The 27949-nt window shown below is 41.7% G+C and overlaps 1 protein-coding gene across 2 annotated transcripts in view; it reads right to left on the reverse strand.

Moving 5' to 3' along the window:
• Positions 1-3470: 3470 nt before the first annotated feature.
• Positions 3471-27949, reverse strand: part of LOC124787921 (ATPase family AAA domain-containing protein 5) — a 146812-nt gene continuing 122333 nt past the window's right edge. The window contains exons 11-12 of one of the 2 annotated variants that reach the window (XM_047254908.1): positions 25207-26119; positions 3471-4124 (exon numbers count right to left, since the gene is read on the reverse strand). In XM_047254908.1, coding sequence (XP_047110864.1) covers positions 3866-4124; positions 25207-26119 — 1172 coding nt within the window. In that variant the 3' untranslated portion in view covers positions 3471-3865. The remainder of the gene's footprint in view (positions 4125-25206; positions 26120-27949) is intronic. The other variant, XM_047254909.1, reaches the window with a different exon arrangement.

Below are 27949 nucleotides of genomic sequence, written 5' to 3' on the forward strand. Positions count from 1 at the left end.
GTAGTGGGGATTGCGTGGCAGCAGTATCTTGCAGAGAGAGTGGCGGTGCTTCAAGGAAGCCTGTGCCATGAAGATGTGTTTTTGGAGGTTTGTGAGGGATAAAGAATGGTGGAATGAGAAAAGGAGAATGTCATTGTGAAAGGGTGGGTGGGACTCAGTGAAAGGAATTTTTATGGTTAGGCCCTCACTGTGGGGGATTCCATCGTTAGTGCAGTGTTTAAGGAACATGATGGGGGATTTGGTTTTAGTCAGGGAAAATGATACTTTTCTGAACTGGTGCACAAAGATAGAGGAGGGGTGGTGCATGAAAGATGGAGCAGGGGTCCATTGAGGTAGGGATGGCAATGGGGAAACAGGAAGTGACATAGCAAATGGGTAAATGGAAGTGTTAGGTGGTTGAGAGGGGAGCTGGATAACAGGAAAATACTCACAAAAATACATTAAAGTAAATACAAAATGTACACAAATACATACAGAAAATGTGGGGGGAAAAGGACAGAATAGTGATATACAGAAGAATGTACATGTTCGGATAAGGTAAGAAGGTGGCAGGGGATCGTTTAGGTTCACTTAACACACACCAACAATCCATACAGTTATGCAACCGTGTTACGTGCACTGATGAGACCATAATGTGACTCTAAGCATATGTGGCTTGAAAGGCAAAGAAAAAACACAAGAAAGAAGAGAAAGTGTGGACATTGAGTAATGTTTTAGAGAAAAGTAACAAAGGAAACCATTAAAATGTTGCGGGATGAAAGAAAAGCCATTAGCCAAAATCAAACAATGTAAAGTCCAGGTTGGAATATCAACAATTTTATGAAAGGCATAGATTACTACTCTCTGTAAATATGACACCTTGTGTTGCAGACAGGCACGATGAAAAGACTGTTGCATATAAGCTTTCAGCCAAACACTTTTTTAGAAAAAGAGAAATGCACATATTCATACAAGCAAGCACACCTCAGACACACAAACATTACATCTGGCCACACTGCAACAGCCTCAACCTTTGGTAGCCTAATGTCCCCACCCAACTGTCTCAGCTCCCTTTCTCCTGTCGCCTCTTCACAATTCACGTCCCCACGTCCTCTATGTGCACTGCTCTCTGCTTGCACTTTCATCAGTGTTTTCCCCTTCTCTGCTCCTCTCAATTCCACTCCTTGTTTTCCTCCCTTCTCTCCCTTCCCCATGGCCTCCCGACACTGCCACTGTCAGCCCTGCCTTGCCACAGCTAGACCCAGCATGCTCCGCCAGGCAGTGTCGATTCCTTTTCCCCCATCCATTCTCTGCTATCCTTCCCCCTTCCCATTCTGGATTGTTGCTCCATTTCAATGCGTTTCAGTTGCAGTCTGGCTGGAGCGGCCAGAGGTAGCAATCACATGGGTGATATGTGCTTGCTTGCGTAAATGTGTGGACAATTCCTCTTCTGAAGAATGTTTCATATGTAAGAGGCTTTTCATTGCACCTATCTGCAACTCAATGTGTCATCTTTAAAATGGACCCAAAGTGGACAGACTGTGATAGGAATTGGCTGTGTCCTTTCAATTTTGTGACTAATACTAATAGTAACACACAACATAGTACTGAGATTTAGAAATGAGAAACATGTTTGTAGTATATAATAACAGCAATGGTAATACTTTCTGCACACACACACACACACACACACACACACACACACACACACACACAGAAGTCAGTGTTGTGTGTTTATACTTTCACCAAAGCTGTATTGTCATATCACAAACACAAATTCCTGAAGTACATCATTGATGAAATAGCTTACAAATACAAACATCAAGTTGTAAGATTGTCTCCTTATCCCTGTCACTTTAAAGTAATCATACATATATAAAAGAAAGTTTTATTACTGTCAAAAAGAAAAAGTATTTTTAACTGACTGTCCTTGATGAAACATTGTAATTCTGTAACTGAAGCATGCAGACATCATTCTGTTCACGACTGCTAATTTTCAATACTACGTGAACAGTTGAAAGTAGTATTTAGTCCCGTTACAGCGTCATTGGTCAGGTTTTCATTATTCTGTACCACTTCTGTTTTGTTTATGTGCAAACACAGCACTCCTCCAGCCTATTGCAGTAATGTTTTCCCTGCTGTGAAGCATCTGTTTTTCAAAGTCCAGTAACATTAAATGTTTATACAAGAAAAATATCATTTTCTGCCTATGTTTCATACCTTTTTTAAAAGTTTATTACTAGAGAAAACTAAGAATCAGTATTTCAGGACATGGAAAATGTTACTAAAATGTACTGGAGGAGTGATTCATTGCGTCTGAAAACAGGTAACTCACTAAGCATGGGATAATTGAATTATCCTCAATGATTCTGTAAAGGAACTAATCATTAATTTCAGCTGTTCAGCTGCTTCTGAAAATTAGAGTGATAATCAACAGAAAGATGTCTACCAATTTCAAAACAAGACATTGATTATAATGGTTAATCATAAAAAAGAATTAACTCCATTAAAATAAACACATCTTTTTTATTTTTATGAGTAACATACCTCTCCTCTGCATCTATGAGTTATAGTAAGAGGGATACGAAGGCAGTCTTGTAATGTGACAGTCATATTTATGTACCTCATAAATAATGTAATTCAGGAACTTGGGCTTGTGTAATTATACTTGTTTCAGTATGCCATCAAAAATAACTTGCTGTTATCAATAGCACTGAGCGATTTCTTTGTCTCACGAGTACACCAGGAACTTATCCTTAAAAATGTTTTGTAATTCATTCCGTAATCAGGGCATGGCATGCATTATCATCTGAGAAAATAATTCCGTCAACTTTGCCAGTGGAAGTGCAGCTTAATTTCGTTTGTTGTCAGTCCAATCTGTCATAACAGAATGGCAGACATGTAGCCTCATCTTTTCAGTCTAGACGAAGTCCTTCACTTCATGCAGAAATCTGTGTCACCACATGGCCCCATCAACAATTTGAAACAGAGACCTACAAGTACTCAGAGTATAGTGAATCTCTAGAACAGTGATAAATATGTACATAATGACAAAATGAATACTTTCGGAAGGAAAATAGATTGTTTCCCAGAACTTTTTTCCTTGCTCCGTTTCTGAAGACATGATGCTGCTGGTTCACTTCCCTTACTATTCTATAATTTTCTTTTGAAAGTAATAAAAATAACAGATTATGCACGTACGCTGCACTAACCGAAACACTGTCTTTCACGTTGTTGCACACTGGTAAGAGCACATAGTTCACGTGTAACAATGAGAGAATTGGAAGAGTTCAGTTCCAAGGTTTGAAATGTCAACCAACAAGTGATTTTAATCTGACTATATTGCCAGATGTATATTGTATAGTAATGTATTTCTCCTCACTACATTAAAACGCTTTCCATGCTGGGTAATCTTATTTAGAAACCTGTTCATGGCTGTATACAATATAAGAAAAGAAATGATATTGATATTGCAATAGGTCAATTAAAAGTATGTAACAAACATAATTTTAATATCTGTAAGTAACAGATTACACCTTAAAATCATCCTCAGGTACATGCTTTCATGATCATTTTACATCACTGCTGATGAGACACAGATATAAAAGATTTGTACAAAAAAGATTTGCCATATATTTAATAAGCTATTTGGTCCCTCTAAAAGAATGTGCAGTATACAAAATTATTTTACAAGCACTTATCCACAATTTCTTACAGTAACATGATGATGTGCATACATTTTACTACAGGTGTCGAAGTTCATGAATTACCTGTTGCTTCAGCCCATAAAACAAACTATTAAAAACTTACAAAAATATGATATACAATAAAAATTATTTCACAAAGTAATTGCACTTATCCTGAATTTACTTCACACAGTGAACTATTAATTATTTAAAACTGAGCAAAGAGCTTTACATGTTGCAATATCTGCTGAGGTACCGAGATCTTTCAAATAATGAAAGTAACGTTGTCGGCACCTTGTTGTAGCCATTTGCTCAATTCTTAAATGACTATCTTGCAAGCGGCTCATGCTACGTATCAGGGGGCAATAATCTGTAGACATTGCATTTCGGCTCAGCCAACATGATTGTGGAACAATATCCCACACGGCAGAACTGAGAAAGTGCTCTTCAGAAATTAACCTGTAACAGTCAACAAACAAATTTTACGAACTGCAGAAGAAACATATCATTTACAAATTAAATGCCGAACTCAGCTGCTTCCCTCACCAAAACTACCTAGTAGTATGAAACAAGGTTCGTAACTTTACAAAGAAATTTCCAATAATTTATGCCTAGAGCATAGCACTATGTGGGCATGAGTCATGGACTGTGGCAAAACCGGAAAAGAATAGAACTGAACCTTTTGAGATTTGTCATTGCAGATGGATCATGAAAATTAAGTGGACTGATAAGGAAGGAAAGAGCTGCTGCAAAGTATCAGCAAGAAAAGGAATATCTGAATATTACTGATTATAAGAAGGGACAGGATGACCAGACATCAAAGGATTACTTCCATGTTGCAAGAGGGAGTTCAACTCCTACTCTGAGATGAAGATGATAGTAAAGAAAAGGAAATCATGATTGACCATATCTTACCAGTCAGAAGACTGATGGGAGGTTGACACACCCAAGAAATGCTACCTTGAATTTTTCTTTTATCGCAGAAAATCTCTACAGTAGCTATCTCCTACAATACCTTGCAGAACACTTGAATAAGTTAAAAACATTAATTGAAACATCCTACTTTTCCAACAATTCATATTTTTTTGCTCTACAATGGAATCTTTTGCTCAGAAAATCTCTCTTACCCGTTGCTGCCTGATAAGTAACTGTATTTGTCATCTACTTACAAGTTTCATTCTGAAAATCTATCTGCATTTAAACATTGTTCCACAGTTTATATAATGTAAGGAGAAAAGGTTCACACACTGTGCCGATGAGGCAAAAGGTTCACACACTGTACAGCTGAGGCACTGAGCTGTAGACAGGTGCATAAACATGACTGAAATCATTGCTAAGTTTTCAGACAATGTCCTTTTCAGAGCTAACTAACAAAAACACTGGAGTACAGTTACCTTGCTGCAACAGACTGGCTTGTGGGTATTCAGGCTCAGCAGGTATACTGAAATCAGTTAAATGGTTGCACAATGGTAGCCTATTGATTGAAATAGTGATTCCTTCACAAAGCAAAACAGAGTGATATTGACCTGATTTAATTCTCCCACCATGGCAAATTCAAGCAATATAGAGAAACTAAACTGAACAGAGCTCTAGCATACAATGGACTTCTTATATGATTTTACACCAAATTTCCAGCTAAGTTAGCCCCTCTTAATTATAATCTACCACAAATCCCTCAAACAAAAAACCATGCCCAGTGGTTGGAAGGATGCACAGGTCACAACTGTCTAAAAGAACATAGCAAAACTGATCCCTATGACTACTGTCCAGTACCATTGACATCCATTTGTTGCAGAATCTTAGAAGGTACTCTGAGCTCAAACACGATGGGGTATCTTTAACAGATTGCCCTCTTCCAAGCCAACAAGCAGAGATTTTGAAAATGTCAACAAAGTGAAACCCAACTTGTGCTTGTCTCACATGACATACTGAAAGCCGTGCATCAAGGGAGGCAGATCACTGTAGTATTTCTTAATTTCCCAAAATATTTGACTCAGTACCATATCCACTTTTATTATCAAAACTATGATTGTATGGGATGTCCAGCAAAATTGGTTAGTGGATTTAGGATTTTTTTGTAGAGAGGATGCAATATATTATCAGGCATGGAGGGATATTGACAGATGTAGACATAACTGTGTGTGCCCCAGAAACGTACGATGTTCATGTTGTGTATTAATGACCTTGCACACAAGGTTAATACTAATCTCACACTCTTTGCAGATGATGCAGTTATCTATAATGAAGTACTGCTGAAAAAAGCTGCACAAATATTCAGTCAGCTCTGGTAAGATTTCGAAGTGTTGCAAAGATTGACAATTTGTTTTAAATATTCAGAAATATAAAATTGTGCATGTCATAATATAACAAAACATAATGTCCTATGTTACAACATCAATGAGTAACAGTTATAATTGGTAATCTCATACAAATACCCGAGTGGAACACTTTGTCGTGATAAGAAATTGAACGATAACAAAGTTAAAGTAGGTGGTAGACTTCAATATATTGGTACAATACTAGGAAAATGCAACACTCTACAAAGGAGATTGCTTACAAACCCACCCATGCAACCCGTCCTAGAACATTGCTCTACTGTGAGGGACCCATAGCAAATAGTACTTAAAAGGTACACTGAAAGTACACATAGAAGGGCAGCATGAATGGTCACACAGGTTTGATCCGCAGGAGATTATCATAGAGACGCTAAAGAAATTGAGCTGGCAGATACCTGAGGATAAGTGCGAAGTTCCCCGAGAAAGCCTACTTACGAAGTTTTAAGAACCTGTGAATCAAATACCTAATAACTCGTAGACAGAGAATGAGTCTCTGACATGTACGACGCAGTGGTTTCCACAGTATGGATGTAAAAGTAGAGGCAGGTGCACATGGGTCTCTGCGTGAACAAGTATTTCCCTAACATATTGCAGGATGGAGAACGGTATCAAATAAAACAAGACACAGTGGTTTGAGTGGTGTTGTACATTATCAATACGCCAGGCAGACCACATCCTGAGATTGGCACTTAACCTTGAGATGGCCTCGCCAATCCTCCTATTGTACACCCTAGAAGCACCACTGATATGGCGTTATGAGAGAGAGAGAGAGAGAGAGAGAGAGAGAGAGAGAGAGAGAGATAGACAGCATCGATCCCGCCCAGTTTGATAGCAGAGTTCCATGATCAAGTGAATTAGCAGGCTTATTCGTAGGTTTCCCTCTACGCGATGTTTGCAAGTACTGTGCTCTGATTAACAGATTTCTAGAATATAACTGGACTTGCTGCATTAAAGTAAATCCAGTGTCACTCCAGTTACGTGTACTTCTAATTATTTTTGCTTTCTGTCTGAGCACCCACTTATTCCTAAACCTCTACCCTGGCAGATCCAACACTGGTGAAAAGTCTACACTGACAAGTGTTCTGATTTGGTTCTATTACTCACCAGATAACCTCCTGGCGACAAAGAACTATCAGTAACACAGATTGTTCAGTTTCAAGTGCAGCAGATGAACCAACTTATGGAAATGATGACAAGATTGCTCACTGTGCAAGCAAACCCTGTGCCACTGCCTCCACCAACTGCAGCATCAGCACAGCCAGCAGCACCTGTTTCGGTACCACCATTCCGTCCTTTTGACTCCACGCAAGAGGAATGGTTCGGCTATTGCACACAGCTCAACACCCACCTGCAGGTGCTTTACACTGAACATAGGTTCAAGACAATTTTATTTTCTTGTACAGTAGGAATGTCCGTCTACCAGCTCTCCTGTGAACTTTTCTCTACCATTCACCTTGAAAATGTTCCATATGATGAACTAACTGCTGCCCTAGAGAAGTACTATGATGAACAGATAATGAGGCAGCAGTGCATTACAAAATCTTTCATTTGTGGAGGCAATCTAATCACACTAATAACAATGGGTAGCAGATTTACATAGGCTTACACACTACTGCAAATTTAAATGTGAGTGCGGACATTACTATAGTGATGTCATGATTAGGGATGCCACTACTCAGAATGTGTCAGATCCTAACATACATGAATAGTGTCTCAAATATCCTGACCCTCGTTTGCAACAGGCTTTGAAACTACTTGAGCATCAAGACTCATATGAAATGATTCCACTCCTATCTGTGCAACACACAGAAGCAGAACACAGGTTGCGCCTGTAATTCACTTACCACAGCACATAAACATAAAACAGACCCAATGTGCTCGGCAGCTTAGTAGCAGAGTTAAATCTTGCCCTTAATGTTTCACAGCACACAGGTGCCAAGAATGCACCTGTTGTGACAGTATTGTCATTGTTGCAAGAATGGTCACGTTCAAGCTGTCTGCTTGCAAAACCGCAAGTGCAATAAGCACTCTGCGCATTCTCAAAAGTCTCAGTCGATGAATGTCAATGTAGTTTAACGCCATGTACTGCCTCAGAGGTTACACAGCGCAAATCAAGGGCAGCAGTCAGATCCTTCTTTCATTCAATTTCAGGCCAATAATTTTTTTGTCGTTTTACAGATTGGCAATTGTGAAGTATGCATGCAGTTAGACACTGGTGCATCAGTGACTTTATTGAACAACAGAAATACTTATGAATTGTTAGGCAAGCCTAAGCTACATTAGTCAAGAGGCAACTCTTTCTAATAATGACATTCCTGTGCTAGATATTTGCAGCCTACTGTCACTTTTCGTACTATCACAAAAACAGTTTTATTTAGTGACAGTGAAAATATTTTTGCCATGGAATATTTTGATTCGTTTGGATTGCACACTCAAGATGATGATCTCTCTGTGAACTCTTCTGTGCCTGTGGACAGGGTAGCTAAACTTTGTGATGAATCTAGTGATATTTTTCACGATGGCACATGCAAAGCTACTAATTTTGAGGCTCAGATTACCATGAAAAACAATGCACAACCATAGTTTTCTCACGCAAGGCCAATACCTCAAGCTATCAGAGATCAGGTGGTGTAAGAACTCTATCTTGACAGGACAATGGTGTGATTTTCTCTGTCACAGCCAGTCAGTGGGCATCACCTTTAGATTTAATAAAGAAACCTTCAGGCAAATTACGCTTATGTGTAGATTTCAAGGCAACAATAAATCCATAGACTGTAATTTTTCCCTTTGCCACAACATTAAAAAAAAAAAAAAAAAAAAAAAAAAAAAAATCTTGATGCACGTCACTTCTTTTCCGGAACTGACCTTATTCAAATTTTTGTAATCAGTGACCACAAGGGGTTATTTCAGCTTTTCAGGTTGACTTTCGGTAGTGTGCTGCAGTATCACTGAACCATCACGAGACACTATCACCCACCAAGCCATGATTGGCTGAATTTATTGTCCCATTGAAAAATCAACTGCATAAAATAACAGCATGACAACATGTCAAGTTTTGTAGAATGTGCTTTTATCATCATAGAAAAAGAGTAGAAGACATTTTCAAAAGCTCTCCTTATTTAAGAATCTAAAAGCGTTTGTAGGTGTAGAAGGTACACTGAAATCAATTATAAGGCTGCACAATGATACCGTACTGATTGAAATGGTTATAAGTCATACATCAGATCTTTAGAGCACAAGCATCCTTTGAGCGGATAATATACAATATGATAAACGCATCACATTTGATTGCAGTAAAGGAGTTAACTCATTCTTTGGTGTATGGTCATCTGACATTAAAGATAAGTAGGAAAATTCCTTAACTGAAGAGATAAGAAACATAAATAAGCAAGTAAATGGGGGACTGCAAAAGCAGGAGAATAATTACTTTTAGTTCATCAGTGTTGCCATAGTACATAAAGGTAGATTTCCTTCTTGTACAAGTAGATCCCCATTTTCGTACCTCATTACACTGCAATAAATTCTAAACTTTGGCTACAGCAGCTTGGTACGTAATGGAAAGGCGATCAGAAGAAAATGTGGCAAACTTGCACATTAAATTCTATAATGCATATCTTGTGCTTGTTGGGTTAGCTGTACAGACAGCCATCTGGTGCACTGTAGAGAACGTCCTGTCTACAATAGAGGATGGAAGATAAAAGAATATTTTAAAACACAAACATGACATGCAGAAACTGTATAAGCATTGGAAGTGGTATTTTTTTTTTTTTTTTTTTTTTGTTATGGTTTTAGGGTGCAAAACTGCTACGGTCATTAGCGCCCAGTCTGTGACTTAGGAAAAGGCAGAAATGGGAATGAAACTCAAAAAATTGGAGAAACTAAAAATAAAAGGAAAGCTTAAAAAACCACTATAGAAGGGGGTTGTTGTCCCCAAAAAGAGCTTCAAATGACTGACGTCATCTCACTGGCATTAATAAACTTGAAACGCGATCGACTGAGCGCGTGTCATCTGCTAAAATGGAAGATATATCAGGCGACAGCTGTAGACGGACGCGTAACGGAGTAAAATAGGGGCACTCAAGTAAAAGGTGTCTTACCGTCCACAGCTGAGAGCAGTGGGGACAGAGTGGGAGAAGATCACCAGTTAAAAGATGTCGATGGCCAAAAAGACAGTGCCCTATCCGAAGTCTAGTTAAAATTACCTCCTCCCAACGACACGTTCGGGAGGAAGAGGTCCAAGCACAGGGAAGAGCTTTCACGTCCCGCAATTTATTATTGGGAAGTGTCGACCAATGTGCATGCCATAAAAGAGTAACACGACGACATAAAATACCCCGTAGATCGGCGAAGGGAATAGTGCGAATAGCTGGCTGAAGAAGAGAGACTGCAGTCTTGGCCGCTATATCGGGCGCCTCATTTCCACAGATACCAACGTGTCCTGGGATCCAGAGGAATGCCACAGAGACGCCCCCCAAGTGGAGCAAGTGGAGGCAGTCCTGAATCCGGTGGACTAGAGGGTGGACAGGGTACAGAGCTTGGAGACTGAGGAGAGAGCTGAGAGAATCTGAACAGATAACATACTGTATCCGCTGATGGCGACGGATGTATCGGACAGCCTGGAGAACAGCGTAAAGTTCCGCAGTATAAACTGAACACTGGTCGGGAAGCCGAAATCGATTTGGGGTGTCGCCAACAATATAGGCACTCCCTACACGTAACGATGTTTTCGAGCCATCAGTGCAAATAAATGCGGCTTCCTTCATTTGTGCACACAGAGCAGCAAATGCCCGACGATACACAAGTGAAGGGGTACCATCCTTGGGAAATTGACAAAGGTCATGGACCAGGCAAGTCCGGGGACAGAGCCAAGGCGGTGCTGTACCCCAAGTTGTCAAGAAGGTTTTAGGAAAGCGGAAGGAAAGAGAATGGAACAGTTGACGGAAGCAGACTCCCAGTGGTAGCAGGGAGGCCTGCATACCCTACATCCAAGGAGGCGTCGAAAAAAATGTCATGGGCAGGATTAGCAGGCATGGAAGACAGGTGGTTAGTTGACTCAGAATGACAGCTCGCCGATTGGACAGTGGAGGTTCAGCAGTCTCAGCATAAAGGCTTTCCACAGGGCAGGTGTAAAAAGCTCCGGACACTACACGTAATCCACGGTGGTGGATAGAGTCGAGACGCCGATGAATAGATGGCCGAGCAGAGGAGTAAACTATGCTTCCATAGTCCAATTTCGAGCGCACTAAGGTGCGATAGAGGCGGAGAAGGACCACTTGGTCCGCTCCCCAGGAGGTACCATTCAGGACATGGAGGGTGTTGAGGGATCGCAGACAGCGAGCCGAAAGATAGGAAATGTGGGAGGACCAGCACAGTTTTCTGTCGAACATAAGACCCAAAATTTAGCGTTGTCCGAAAACGGAAAGCAGACAGGTCCTAGATGTAAGGAAGGTGGAAGAAACTCCTTACGACGCCAAAAATTAACACACACGGTCTTACCGGGAGAAAAGCGGAAGCCGGTTTCGATGCTCCAAAGAGTGGAGGCGATCGAGACATCCTTGAAGACATCGTTCAAGAAGGCTTGTCCGTTGAGAGCTGTAGTAGATCGCAAAATTGTCCACAAAGAGGGAGCCTGAGACATCGGGAAGGAGACAGTCCATAATTGGATTTATGGCAATGGCAAACAGTACAACACTTAGCACGGAGCCCTGGGGTAACCCGTTTTCTTGGGAGAAAGTACGGGAGAGACTAGTGTTCACCCGCACTCTAAATGTGCGCTCTGCCATAAATTTGCGAAGAAAAAGGGGCAGCCGACCTCGAAAGCCCCAAGAGAACAGTGTGCGGAGGATGCCTGTCCTCCAACAGGTATCGTATGCTCTCTCCAGATCAAAAAATATTGCTACTGTTTGGCGTTTCTGGAGAAAATTGTTCATAACATAAATGGAGAGAACAACAAGATGGTCAACTGCAGAACGATGCTTTTGGAAACCGCATTGGGCAGGTGTTAAAAGACTGCGGGACTCCAGCCACCAAGCTAAACAGCAATTCATCATACGCTCCAAAACCTTACAGACACTACTCGTGAGAGAAATGGGGCGATAGCTAGAGGGGAGATGATTGTCCTTTCCAGGTTTCGGAACAGGAACGACGATAGCTTCCCGCCATCGTCTGGGAAAAGTACTGTCGGTCCAAATTCGATTATAAAGGTGAAGGAGGTAACACAGACTATGGGTTGATAAATGCAGCAACATTTGGATGTGGATACCATCCAGTCCTGGGGCGGAGGTGCGAGAAGAAGAGAGTGCATGTTGGAGTTCCCGCATGGAGAAAACAGTATTATAGCTTTCGCGATTAAGAGAGGAGAAACCAAGAGGTCGCACTTCCACTGCACGTTTCTTCGGGAGAAACGCTGGCGGGTAATTTGAAGAACTCGAAATCTCAGCAAAGTGTTGACCCAATGAGTTAGAAATTGCGACAGGGTCCACTAATTTATCACGCGCGACAGTGAGCCCAGAGATCGGGGAGAAACTAGGCGCGCCTGACAACTGTCGAAGCCGACTCCAAACTTCCGAGGAGGGAGTGGAGGTGTTAAATGAGCTAGTAAAGAATTTCCAGCTTGCCTTCTTGCTATTGCAGATGACACGACGGCATCGCACATGGAACTGCTTATAGAGGATACAGTTGGCCAAAGTAGGATGGTGGCGGAAAACAGGAAGAGCACGTCGCCGCTCACGTATTGCGTCACGGCATGCCTCGTTCCACCAAGGAACTGGGGGGTGCCGGGGCAATTCGGAGGTGCGTGGTATTGAACGTTCCGCAGGTGTAAGAATAATGTCTGTAATATGTGTGACCTCATCGTCAACGCTAGGAAAGTGACGGTCATCGAATGTCGCTAGAAACGAAAAAGTTTCCAATCGGCTTGGGCAAACTTCCAGCGTCACACGCGCATATGGCAGTTGAGGTTGCAGTCTAAGGACACATGGAAAGTGGTCACTCGAGTGTATATCATCAAGGGCGAACCATTCGAAGCGCCGAGCTAGCGGAACAGTACCGGCCGAAAGGTCCAAATGAGAGAGATTTGTCGTGGAGGCAGACAAAAATGTAGGGTCCCCAGTGTTGAGGCAAACAAGACCTGCTTGGTGGAAGACGTCGATCAATAGTGAGCCACGCGGACAAGGATGTGGAGGTCCCCAAAGCGGGTGGTGGGCACTGAAGTCCCCAACCTGCTGGTTGGAAGCTGACCAAGAAGATGAAGGATATCAGCTCGTGCCATTGGTGTCGACGATGGAATGTATACAGTACAAAGAGAGAAGGTGTACCCAGAAAGGGAAAGACGGACAGCGACAGCTTGGAAGGAAGTGTTTAAGGGGATTGGGTGACAATGGAGAGTATCATGGAGAAGAATCATAAGTCCTCCATGTGCTGGAGTGCCTTCAACAGAGGGGAGATCAAATCGGACTGACTGAAAATGGGGGAGAACAAAGCGGTCGTGGGGATGCAGCTTTGTTTCCTGAAGACAGAAGATGACCGTCGAGTAGGATTGTAAGAGGATCGACAATTCATCCCGATTGGCTCGAATGCCACGGATGTTCCAGTGGTTAATGGACATAGGGTGAACAGAAAATGGAGGAATGTGACCAAGGTTGCCGTCAACGACTGCTCAGAGCTTGCGACTGACAGCATGGAACGGCATTCAGCAGAAGGCAGAAGATCCTGATCCATAGGTTGTTCAGGAGCAGCCCCTGCCACCAGCGATCGGCTGGTTGATCGGCCACCAGCAGGGTGCCTCGGCGACACAGAAGACGGCTGAGGGCGGTTACCGCTGTAGATGAAGACACGCCTTGGCGGAGAAGGAGAGGAACTGGGTTTCTTATTAGCCTTCTTGGAAACATGATGTTTAGATGAAGGAGGAACCGATGGTTGTGAAGTTGGGGTACGTAAAAAATATTCACGAGTATGATCTTTTTTTGAAGTGTCTGACTTTTGGGCTCGAGATTTAGCAGAACCCATGAAGGGTGAGCCATAGAGTGAGCAGGCAAAAGTGGGGAGGTTGAACGGGCGATCTTTGCGCTGGCCGATCTGACGACCATGGCACTAAAGGTGAGATCACAAGTCTGCGTGGCCGCCTCCTTTGTTGGTCGAGGAGAGGCAAGGACAGTGCTGTATTTTCCTGTCTGAGGCACAGTGGGCTTTCGACTGGCAAATATTTTTCGAACAGCAAAGGTCGACACCTATTCCTTCGCTCTGATTTCCTGAATGAGCTTTTCGTCTTTAAAAATGTGGCAATCTCGAGAGGAAGCAGCGTGGTCACCCATACAGTATATGCAACGAGGGGATGGAGGTGGACAAGCACCCTCATGGGCATCCTTGCCACACGTAACACATTTGGCCGGATTGGAACAGGACTGGCTGGTGTGATTGAACCGCTGACACCGATAGCAACGCGTAGGGTTTGGGATGTAAGGGCGAACGGAAATTATCTCATAGCCTGCTTTGATTTTCAATGGGAGTTGAACTTTGTCAAATGTCAAGAAGCCGTTACACCCTGGTCAGACAGGTAGTGTTGAATTTCCTCGTCGGACAATCCATCGAGGGAGCGTGTATAAACGACCCCATGTGATGAATTTAAAGTGCGGTGCACTTCCACCCGAACAGGGAAGGTGTGTAGCAGTGAAGTACGCAGCAATTTTTGTGCCTGGAGAGCACTGACTGTTTCTAACAACAAGGTGCCATTTCGTAATCTGGAACAAGACTTTACAGGACCTGCAATTGCGTCAACACCTTTCTGAATAATGAAAGGGTTGACCGTGGAGAAGTCGTGACCTTCGTCAGACCGAGAAACAACAAGGAACTGCGGCAACGATGGAAGAACTGTCTGTGGCTGAGACTCATTGAACTTACGCTTGTGAGCAGACATAGTAGAAGATGAGGAAACCATTGCGAAAGTATCCCCCATGATTACTGGCGTCTCCGATGGCGCGCTCCTTCCTTGTGGGGGCCCTCTCTGAGGGCACTCCTGCCTTAGGTGATTGTCCACACCTCAGGTCACACCTCCCGAGAAACGGACGGAGGGAGGAACCGGCACTTTCGGAAGGCATCAGCTCGGGTAATAACCCCTCCCTGGGCCTGGCCGTTACCAGGGGGTACGTACGTGTCCTACCTGTCTATCCGGGGCGGGGAATTATGCGTTACCCCGTCACTGACTACGCATGGAAATGCGTGGGTCGGCCTTCAGACACGCACAGGGAGGAAAAAAGAGAAAGGAAAAAGCAAAGGGAAAGGAAAGAAGAGGGGTCTCAAACCCCGCAGCGGAGAAAAGGGCAAAGAGAAGAGGTAAGGAAAAGAGAAGGACAAAGGAAGGACGAAGACTTGCAAGCAGAGAAAGCAAAGAATGTGTTACATTTTCGAATGTCCGTCTCCGGACGTAGGCACAAAACATACTCCCAGAGGGGGAGAAAGGGATGGAAAGAGGCGGAGGTGTGTGTGTGTGTGTGTGTGTGTGTGGGGGGGGGGGGGGGAGGGGGGGGGGAAAGGGGGGGAAGATGGGGGATGGGGAAAGGGAAGGAATGCAGCCCGGAAAGGAAGGAAGGCCACATTAGCTCGGGGTCCCGTGCTCGCTACGCACGTATCCACAAAAGAGTTGTGGACCCCCCGGGGGGAGCCTTGGCAGTGATGAACTTAATTGTTGTCGATTATTTTTACTGTCAAGAGGTTTGTCTCCAAAGTTATTTCATCATAAGCCTATTTTGCTGAAACTTGTACTAAATCCTGTACATGAAATGGCATATGTGTACGAGTATTTATTTAAACGTCAATCTCTCTTCCAAGCATACAGAAAAGTAAAGACAGTTAATTTACATATTAATCCATTACCATCAAATAAAACTGTAAACAATGGTTTCCCCAAATGAAAACACGCAACCCTCCAACTGAGATGGAAAAATTGAACAAAAAGGGAGAGATGATAGAAAAGCAAAAGACTGTAGCCACCTGATGATAGAAGACTGGTGTTTAGAGTGTCAATGGGACCACTTTCTTGGAGCCATTTGAATGAATTTAGATGTCTGCCCCACATTGCAAAAAAAGTCCTATTCTTTATTAAAAAAAAAAACACAGGTTCCTCACCTGTGCATAAAGGAAAGTGTACACAAAGTACAGGGGAGTCACACTTGTATACAAAAAGGCTCAACCAATGGATGTACAGAAAAAATGCCAACTGCTGTCATCAAGGTCTATTTTCTTCCTTTATTCACGTAAAGACATCTTGCAAACAGTGGATAAAAGTGAGTAGGAAAATTCAGTGCTCCTACATTTTGTAAAACATATAATCAAGCCAAAATCTTATGGAGTATCTTACAAGGTATGTGGCTGGTTTAAAGAACTTTTGAGTAATAGAACACAACGTTATAGTAGATGGTTAATGTTCAACAGCAAAAAAATTAAAATTAAGCATACTCAAAGAAAACATCACAGGACCAATAAAGTTCACAGTGTACATTAACAATTTTGTGCTGTCAAAATCATTTACTGCAATACAAAAAACAAAGTATGACCCATGTGAAACAAAGAAATCAGAAACTTACATGGACATAATAGGAACTGCATAAAAACTGGATCTTAATTGCCAGAATGTTTCTTGTTTATTCCCTAAAAGTGGGATTTATCTTAAAATAGGGTTCATTAAAAGTGTACCTGAGTAATATTGTTCTTGTGGGGGTTTCACCAGGACCAGGAGAAATATTTGTTATAAGCCAGATTTCCTTAAAACCTGGATCATTAATTCAGGGTTTTACTGTGTCTGGTAAGTAACCTCCGTTTGCATGAAGCTTTGTGAGGGGGTCAGATGCTGCAATAAATCTGAGATCAACGTGCTAACAGCAACGAAACAAGAAAGCCACATTCCTTCTTGTTCATCTACAGTGCTCCCACAACTTTTGAGTCCAATGAAGGACTTACAAGTTGCTGTCAAGAGGTTGGCTGCCAGTCAATGTGCCAAAATTTTATACAGAGGAATTTGTCAACACATCACAATGTATTAAAAGCACTTAAACCTGAATGGTCATTACACAGAAAAGAAATATTAAGGTCCAAACTAAGATTTATCTAATAAAACTAATTCAACTATCCCAGCATTTTATGTGTAGTGTAACATAGGTTACTTCCTGGATAGGCCTAATTTTACATTAAAGTAATATGGGAATACATTGCATACAAGTTAACTATTGTGGTACTTTTCTGGTCATAGCCCCATTGTCATAGGCACTGTAGATGTGAGGCTTTGGTAGGTTTTCAGTAATAGTGCACATGTGCTTTCAGGACGATGGTGACTGTTCTGAGTGTCAGTTGGATGGAAGAAGTTCAAATTTCAAGTGTTTTTGACTCTGTGTGTGTGTGTGTGTGTGTGTGGGGGGGGGGGGGGGGGGGATGGGTGTCCATGCAGCAACAAATGTTCTATGCTGATGCGGTTATTCTGTGACACTACTAGATTCCTGTGCCATCTGTGTATAAAATAGTCTACAGCAGAGTTCTGGCATATAAATCTTTGAATTTGAAGGGTTCAAAAGGGGTAGTGTGACAGGAAGAATAGGGGCACAGAATGGAAGCAGCTATAATGGGAGCAGATAGGTTGAAGATTATCCCAAAGATATCACAGTGTTCCATAAATCATGGATCACGATCTCAGTGAAGTTTCAATGGTTAGAAGCTTCCAATGTGCACAGAGTTTCTGGAAACAACAGAGTCCAGTAGTACTACCTCCTGGTGCATATGTTGGCAACCTGTTCCCTGAACAACAGGACTACCTCATGAGTCAGGGTGTATTTGTGGGTCACAAAATGCAGATTGCGAAATGTTTGGACAAGCATACATTAGGTCACTTGTTATCACAGTGATGTGATACTTCTACGTCTACATCTACGCTCTGCATACTGAGAAGTGCATGGCAGAGAGTATGTCCCATTGTAACAGTTATTAGAGCTTTTTCCTGTACTATTCACATACGGATTGCGGAAAAATGATTGCTTACAACACCTCAGCGCATGCTGTAATTAGCCTAAGCTTCTCTTTACGATGTTTGTGGAAGTGATACTCAGAGGGTTGTAACATATTCAAATATATTCATAGATTCAGCACTTACTGCTGGTTCTACGAACTTTATAAGTAGGTTTTAAGGGGATAGTTCACGTCTATCTTCATTCATCTGCCATTTTAGTTCTTCCAGCATTTTTATGTATCTCTCCCAGCAGAATGAACAAACTTGCCGTTCTTTGTATCCTTTCAATGTCCTCTGTCAGTCCTATTTGGTGTGGGCTCCCATTAAGGAGAGCAATATTCTAGGATGCATCACACGAGCGATTTGTATGTAGCCTCCATTGTAGACATTGCATTTTACTAGTAGTCTACCAATGACTCTTAGTCTGTTACCTAATTTATCTACAACTGGGACTATGGCTCTTGTGTGATGATGATGGAATTGCTGTGTCCAGGTATTTGTATGAGTTTACAGATTCCGTCTGTGATTCACTGATATTAGTTATAGGATACTGTGTGATTTCTTTTTCGAAAGTGCACAATTTTACATTTCTGAACATTTAATGCAAGTTCTCAATCTTTGCACCATATTCAAATCTTATCAAAATCTGAGTGAATATTTGTGCAGCTTCTGTCAGACAGTTACTCAATATGGATAACTGCTTCATATGTGAAAAATCTGAGGTGACTACCGTTGTTGTCTGCAAGGTCATTAATATACAACATGAACAGCAAGGGTCCCAACACACTTCCCTGGGGCACACCCGAAGTTCCCTCTACATCTGTTGACGACTCTCCATTCACGCGAACTCAGTGCTTCATCCATACCTAATAACCTCAGTCCAGTCACAGATTTCAATTAATATCCAATATGATCATACTTTTGATGATAAGCTTAAATGCGGTATTGAGTTCAGATACTTTTCAAAAACTAAGAAATACTGCAACCACCTGGCTGCCTTGATTCAAAGCTCTCACAGCACGTCATGTGAGAAAAGTGCGAGTTGGTTATCATATGATCGATTTTTTCGGAATCCATTCTGGCTGGCTGGAGTAGATCATTCTGTTTGAGGTACCTCATTATGTTTGACCTTATAGCATGTTTACAATATTTTACAAGAAACTGATGTCAAAGATATTTGATGGTAGATTTGTGGATCACTTTTTCTGCCCTTCTCGTAAAGGGATGTTGCCTTTGCTTTCTTCCAACCACTATGCATGATTTTTTGTTTGAGGGATCTTTTGAAGATTATAGTTACAAGAGGGGGAAACTCAGCCACAATTAAGTATAGAAATTAATAGCAATACTTCCCATCTAACGGTTTTTTAGAGTTTTCTTTACTTTCCATTGTTGTTGTTGTTGTGGTCTTCAGTCTTGAGACTGGTTTGATGCAGCTCTCCATGCTACTCTATCCTGTGCAAGCTTTTTCATCTCCCAGTACCCACTGCAACCCACATCCTTCTGAATCTGCTTAGTGTATTCATCTCTTGGTCTCTCTCTACGATTTTTACCCTCCACGCTGCCCTCCAATACTAAATTGGTGATCCCTTGATGCCTCAGAACATGTCCTACCAACCGATCCCTTCTTCTGGTCAAGTTGTGCCACAAACTTCTCTTCTCCCCAATCCTATTCAATACTTCCTCATTAGTTATGTGATCTACCCATCTAATCTTCAGCATTCTTTTGTAGCACCACATTTCGAAAGCTTCTATTCTCTTCTTGTCCAAACTATTTATCGTCCATGTTTCACTTCCATACATGGCTACACTCCATACAAATACTTTCAGAAATGACTTCCTGACACTTAAATCTATACTCGATGTTAACAAATTTCTCTTCTTCAGAAACGCTTTCCTTGCCATTGCCAGTCTACATTTTATATCCTCTCTACTTCGACCATCATCAGTTATTTTGCTGCCCAAATAGCAAAACTCCTTTACTACTTTAAGTGTCTCATTTCCTAATCTAATTCCCTCAGCATCACCCGACTTAATTAGACTACATTCCATTATCCTTGTTTTGCTTTTGTTGATGCTCATCTTATATCCTCCTTTCAAGACACTGTCCATTCCATTCAACTGCTCTTCCAAGTCCTTTGCTGTCTCTGACAGAATTACAATGTCATCGGCGAACCTCAAAGTTTTTATTTCTTCTCCATGAATTTTAATACCTACCCCGAATTTTTCTCTTGTTTCCTTTACTGCTTGCTCAATATACAGATTGAATAACATCGGGGAGAGGCTACAACCCTGTCTTACTCCCTTCTCAACCACTGCTTCCCTTTCATGTCCCTCGACTCTTATAACTGCCATCTGGTTTCTGTACAAATTGTAAATACACTCCTGGAAATTGAAATAAGAACACCGTGAATTCATTGTCCCAGGAAGGGGAAACTTTATTGACACATTCCTGGGGTCAGATACATCACATGATCACACTGACAGAACCACAGGCACATAGACACAGGCAACAGAGCATGCACAATGTCGGCACTAGTACAGTGTATATCCACCTTTCGCAGCAATGCAGGCTGCTATTCTCCCATGGAGACGATCGTAGAGATGCTGGATGTAGTCCTGTGGAACGGCTTGCCATGCCATTTCCACCTGGCGCCTCAGTTGGACCAGCGTTCGTGCTGGACGTGCAGACCGCGTGAGACGACGCTTCATCCAGTCCCAAACATGCTCAATGGGGGACAGATCCGGAGATCTTGCTGGCCAGGGTAGTTGACTTACACCTTCTAGAGCACGTTGGGTGGCACGGGATACATGCGGACGTGCATTGTCCTGTTGGAACAGCAAGTTCCCCTGCCAGTCTAGGAATGGTAGAACGATGGGTTCGATGACGGTTTGGATGTACCGTGCACTATTCAGTGTCCCCTCGATGATCACCAGTGGTGTACGGCCAGTGTAGGAGATCGCTCCCCACACCATGATGCCGGGTGTTGGCCCTGTGTGCCTCGGTCGTATGCAGTCCTGATTGTGGCGCTCACCTGCACGGCGCCAAACACGCATACGACCATCATTGGCACCAAGGCAGAAGCGACTCTCATCGCTGAAGACGACACGTCTCCATTCATCCCTCCATTCACGCCTGTCGCGACACCACTGGAGGCGGCTGCACGATGTTGGGGCATGAGCGGAAGACGGCCTAACGGTGTGCGGGACCGTAGCCCAGCTTCATGGAGACGGTTGCGAATGGTCCTCGCCGATACCCCAGGAGCAACAGTGTCCCTAATTTGCTGGGAAGTGGCGGTGCGGTCCCCTACGACACTGCGTAGGATCCTACGGTCTTGGCGTGCATCCGTGCGTCGCTGCGGTCCGGTCCCAGGTCGACGGGCACGTGCACCTTCCGCCGACCACTGGCGACAACATCGATGTACTGTGGAGACCTCACGCCCCACGTGTTGAGCAATTCGGCGGTACGTCCACCCGGCCTCCCGTATGCCCACTATACGCCCTCGCTCAAAGTCCGTCAACTGCACATACGGTTCACGTCCACGCTGTCGCGGCATGCTACCAGTGTTAAAGAAGACTGCGATGGAGCTCCGTATGCCACGGCAAACTGGCTGACACTGACGGCGGCGGTGCACAAATGCTGCGCAGCTAGCGCCATTCGACGGCCAACACCGCGGTTCCTGGTGTGTCCGCTGTGCCGTGCGTGTGATCATTGCTTGTACAGCCCTCTCCCAGTGTCCGGAGCAAGTATGGTGGGTCTGACACACCGGTGTCAATGTGTTCTTTTTTCCACTTCCAGGAGTGTAGTCTTTCGCTCCCTGTATTTTACCCCTGCCACCTTTAGAATTTGAAAGAGAGTATTCCAGTCGACATTGTCAAAAGCTTTCTCAAAGTCTAACAAATGCTAGAAACGTAGGTTTGCCTTTCCTTAATCTTTCTTCTAAGATAAGTCATTAGGTCAGTATTGCCACACGTGTTTCAGTGTTTCTACGGAATCCAAACTGATCTTCCCCAAGGTTGGCTTCTACTAGTTTTTCCATTCGTCTGTAAAGAATTCGTGTTAGTATTTTGCAGCTGTGACTTATTAAACTGATAGTTCGGTAATTTTCACATCCGTCAACACCTGCTTTCTTTGGGATTGGAATTATTATATTCTTCTTGAAGTCTGAGGGTATTTCGCCTGTTTCATACATCTTGCTCACCAGATGGTAGAGTTTCGTCAGGACTGGCTCTCCCAAGGCCGTCAGTAGTTCCAATGGAATGTTGTCTACTCCCGGGGGCCTTGTTTCGACTCAGGTCTTTCAGTGCTCTGTCAAACTCTTCACGCAGTATCATATCTCCCATTTCATCTTCATCTACATCCTCTTCCATTTCCATAATATTGTCCTCAAGTACATCACCCTTGTATAGACCCTCTATATACTCCTTCCATCTTTCTGCTTTCCCTTCTTTGCTTAGAACTGGGTTTCCATCTGAGCTCTTGATATTCATACAAGTCGTTCTCTAATCTCCAAAGGTCTCTTTAATTTTCCTGTAGGCAGTATCTATCTTACCCCTAGTGAGATAGGCCTCTACATCCTTACATTTGTCCTCTAGCCATCCCTGCTTAGCCATTTTGCACTTCCTGTCGATCTCATTTTTGAGACGTTTGTATTCCTTTTTGCCTGCTTCATTTACTGCATTTTTATATTTTCTCCTTTCATCAATTAAATTCAATATTTCTTCTGTTACCCAAGGATTTCTACTAGCCCTCGTCTTTTTACCTACTTGATCCTCTGCTGCCTTCGCTACTTCATCCCTCAAAGCTACCCATTCTTCTTCTACTGTATTTCTTTCCCCCATGCCTGTCAATTGTTCCCTTATGCTCTCCCTGAAACTCTGTACAACCTCTGGTTTAGTCAGTTTATCCAGGTCCCATCTCCTTAAATTCCCACCTTTTTGCAGTTTCTTCAGTTTTAATCTACAGGTCATAACCAATAGATTGTGGTCAGAGTCCACATCTGCCCCTGGAAATGTCTTACAATTTAAAACCTGGTTCCTAAATCTCTGTCTTACCATTATATAACCGATCTGATACCTTTTAGTATCTCCAGGGTTCTTCCATGTATACAACCCTCTTTCATGATTCTTAAACCAAGTGTTAGCTATGATTATGGTGTCCTCTGTGCAAAATTCTACTAGGCGGCTTCCTCTTTCATTTCTTAGCCCCAATCCATATTCACCTACTATGTTTCCTTCTCTCCCTTTTCCTACACTCGAATTCCAGTCACCCATGACTATTAAATTTTCGTCTCCCTTCACAATCTGAATAATTTCTTTTATTTCATCATACATTTCTTCAATTTCTTCGTCATCTGCAGAGCTAGTTGGCATATAAACTTGTACTACTGTAGTAGATGTGGGCTTTGTATTTATCTTGGCCACAATAATGCGTTCACTATGCTGTTTGTAGTAGCTTACCCCGCATTCCTTTTTTCCTATTCATTATTAAACCTACTCCTGCATTACCTCTATTTGATTTTGTGTTTGTAACCCTGTAGTCACCTGACCAGAAGTCTTGTTCCTCCTGCCACCGAACTTTACTTTCCATATAATTCACATAACTCAATACAGCCACTGTAACTCCGTCTCTTCTGCTGTTCTAATCATTTCCACACTTAGTTCCTCCAATCCTGATGCCTTCTATGTTCTTCAGTGCTTCCACAACTTCTTTCCATATTAGATCTTCTCCTGTTTCCAGTTCATCCTACTATCTTCTCTCTTCTGCCACTGCTCCGTTTGGATTCAGCAAATGATAAAAATAAGTCCTCCATAGCCTTTTGGGTGTCCTCCACATCCTCCATCTTGTTCCCATCTTTATCAACCATTTTTACCTTCTCTTCCATTCCGTTTCTCCTATTTCTGGTCATTTCATGCACTATTTTCTTATTTCTTTTACTATACTGTTCTGTCATTATGGTTCATTTTTCCACCCACTTTCTCTTTCCCTTTATAACCACCATTTGTACCTTCATCTCCTGCTTTCGATGTATTTTGTTGAATCATTCTTTACATGCTTTAATTTAAAATAGCTTTTCTTGTTTAAAAATTCTGCTAAGGTATTGCTCTGTATGTCATCCAATTACTAGTTGTTCTACACGCCACATACATCAGTTGCTTCTGCCAGCACGCTAATAAACTACTTCATTCTTCTTAATCAGTTTGCAGCAAACCCAGCAGGTTGGTCTCCTCCCCCCCCCCCCCCCCCCAACACTGTTAATTTAACCATTCTACATTTAATTTTTATTTTCCTATTTACCTTTGGTTTTATTCCTTTCTCTCATACCTTTCTTTTATGTTCATTACTAACAGGCCATGGTCACTACCTAAAACCACTCATTGCATTACCTTGATATCTTAAACGTTTTTCATGATTTAATTATTAAATGGTTCAAATGGCTCTGAGCACTATGGGACTTAACTTCTGAGGTCATCAGTCCCCTAGAACTTAGAACTACTTAAACCTAACCAACCTAAGGACATCACACACATCCATGCCTGAGGCAGGATTCGAACCATTTCTAGTAAAGGCACCTGTAGTGTGCAAAACAATCTTTGGGTTCAATAACAGCTCTGCTGTTGCATATTTCCGACTTGGCTTGACAGTCTCAAACTGTCCGCCTCCATAGCGTAGCTTTAGCATTACCGCCTATCATGCAGGAGGCCTGGATTCGATTCCCGGCAGGGGACTGAGTGTTGTGTGTACTTCATCGACATTTTCATTATCATTGACTCGCAAGTTGCTGAAGTGGCGTCAACTAGAAAGGACTTGCAATGCAGCGGGCGAACTCCCCCCAAATGGGGCCTCCCGGCCAACAATGCCATACGATCATTTCATCTCAGTCTCAAACTACTCTCTAACTTTGTAGATGTATTCCAGCCTCAGATTGTATATCTCTTAGAACAATGTAACAGGATCAAAATAAGTGTACACCGAACTTCAAACTGCCATGTAATATACGGATAAAAATATAAAGTAAGACTGCAAAAATATAAATAAAATACACAAGTGAAATGTTGACAATACTAAACTTTCGAAAGACATAATTAAATATGATGAACTATATACTGAAATTAATGCAAGGAACAAGAAAACTGAAACACTTGCGCAATAGTTTCCTGGGACTGTTAATTGCTTCAAAATTCCACTTATTCTTAAGGTAATTATTAAGAAACATACCTGACAGTTTCATGAGAAGGCAAAACGTGATTGTATTTCTGAGGATCTAAAATATTTAGATCTTTTATGCAAGCAGCAATACTTCTTTCAGTTAAACAGTGTGCAAGTGATGGTAGCTCCAAGGCTGAAAATGCTGTCTGGTCTTCCAGCAATGAGGTACTGTCCTGTGGCTTTTGATCCCAGCAATGCACTTTAAGTTCTTGATATCCAGAATTGCCTATGCATTTGTCAACTGTGAAATTCATTACGTCTACAGATGATAAGCTGTCCATCAGATCCGCCATAGCTTTAATTACTTTGTTGCTGCATTTGTTAGGGGTTTGTATATTACTGTTTTGCACACGTTCACTATCACAGCTGACATGTTTGTCATCCTCAATGCTGTCAGCCACGTCAAACCAACTTTTTTTCTCTTTATCATCATCTGCTGAATCTGAATCATAGTACAAAAATGTTTCACATTCTTTTTTCTTTGGTTGTTTGTTTCCACATAGCAATACCTCTCTACGTTCCCTTAATTTTACCTGTGGTAGTCCAAGTAGAGGTGCTAAATTCCACCACACACCACAGAGATCCAGAGGGAAAGGTATATTCAGTTCATGGGACAAAGAGTTATTGCAGTTTGTGAATAAACAAGTACAATTCGCACTCTCTTCTGGTATTGTTACTTCTTCACTCAATGAGCTCCAGCTAAGGTTTGAATTATCAGCACTTTCACTGCAAACCACTCGATGCAACGAATCATCATTACTAACACAATCAAATGGAAAATTTTCTCCTCCTGAAAGAACCCAAAACTGCAAAAGCATCATAGACTTCCGGATGTCATAATGTGTGAACTCCAGAACATTCTTTATTGCAGCACTGCTGACTCTTACTCCTTCTAATAAACACAACAGCTGTAGCCAAATATCTGCAACAAATTAATCAAAGTTCTCAATTACTTTTACTCTGTAAGGAAATGTAAGAGTTCTGCTTGCTGGAAACAACATCATATGAAACAATGATCAAATAGAAGACATAACATAAAAATAAATATAAACTTCACTGAATATTATGAGAACTACGTACAGTAAAGCAAAGCATGGAACTGTTAAGCCACTTTAAGAAATAAATAACCTATGGATTTAGTGATCACAACCCAAAAATTTCAAAACATGTTTACAACTCTTATCTCAACATTTAAATGAATGAATTAAGTTTTGCTTCTTTTCAGTGTAATAGAAGCACCATTACATACAGGTAGGAAGGGACACCTATCACTGTCTTCCACACAGATCAACTTTTACATTTACATCCTGTTTTTCTTCTTTCTATTTACTTGTTTCCAGTTTACACAGTCCCACATTTTAGTATGGAAAGCATTTTTCTTTTTGTCATGTAAGTACTTATATTTGTTACATTATCTTTATACAGTCACTCAGCATCCATTTGATCCATCACTATCATTTGAATTACTGCCAAACAGCAGAAGTAACTATTAGCTGAATGTCTATTCAGCTCTACAACATGTTCAAAGCCAATGCTCTTCCTAAGTAAACTGAAAAGACTTAAAAGGAAAAGACTTAATTATCTAATATACATATGTAAGTATCTAACACTGCTCACTATATACAGGCGGTGCTGAGTAGCCGTCAAGTGTATAGAATAGGCAGGAAATTGCTTAAACTTTCAAACTGTTTCTTCAGCACATCCTCACAACCCTCTTCACCTCTCATGAGGGGACAAATAGTGAATTTTACCCTTACCTATCTCTATGGACCAAAGACCACTGTCCGTGTGCAGATTCCCTGGAAGTTAGGGTGTATGGTAAGCTTTTCAGCATCTGCTAAAATGGTATGAAGCAGTCAGTCTGCGGAGTGAGAACATGGAGTGAATATTTATTCCACTTGAGTCAGTATTTTCTTTATTCAAAGCAACCGTGTGAAATTTAACAAAGTAATGACTAACTTGAGACATAAATATGTGAATACTATTTGTGTATCCAAGTGGACTGAATTTTAGCTCTACATAGGAAGTATATTTATGAAATAATGATATAATATACTCAGATTCAATTAGAAACTGTGTAATTCAATGATGCCTATCCATGAAACTACATTTACTTAACTGATACATGAAGGAGGATATCGAGAACATGTCTCATGGTAACAAACTTTTTGTTAACAGATTACCGGTCTATAATGACCATCATCAGATGTTTTATAAAAACAAAGTCCTAATGTACTGCAGCCTTAGTGGCATAGTCAAATGTTAAATGCAAATTCAGCACCAGCATCATCAAATATATATAAATAACATCATATGCAGCAGTCATGTTGTCAGTAACACTATTGTTAAAAAAAAAAAAAAAGGTGCTGCTGACAACATGACTTTGTAATGGATCTGGGAGATGTTATTTTTTTACCGTATTTGTCGATACCGAATTGTAAATGTTTTCTTATATTTTTGTCAGAATTTATTATAATTTGTCTTATTATATGTTAATTTACTTCTGTTTTTGAGAGTAAATGCATATTGATTACTATTAGAAAATGTATCAAAGAATAGCAAAGAGACTGATAACAAGTGGAAACTCATGAATTGTGTAAAATATCTTTGACGTTGGAGTCGTCTTTGACTATAGTCAGTCGGCAGCTAACTCTTGGTGTGTGTTGACGGAAGAACAATGTGAAGGTCGCAGTCATAAATAATTCTGAATTATGTTACTATTATTTTTGTATTAACTAAAAAGAAGAAACTA

The sequence above is a fragment of the Schistocerca piceifrons genome, chromosome 3 (genome assembly GCF_021461385.2).
Source record: "Schistocerca piceifrons isolate TAMUIC-IGC-003096 chromosome 3, iqSchPice1.1, whole genome shotgun sequence".
NCBI classification, from domain to species: domain Eukaryota; kingdom Metazoa; phylum Arthropoda; class Insecta; order Orthoptera; family Acrididae; genus Schistocerca; species Schistocerca piceifrons.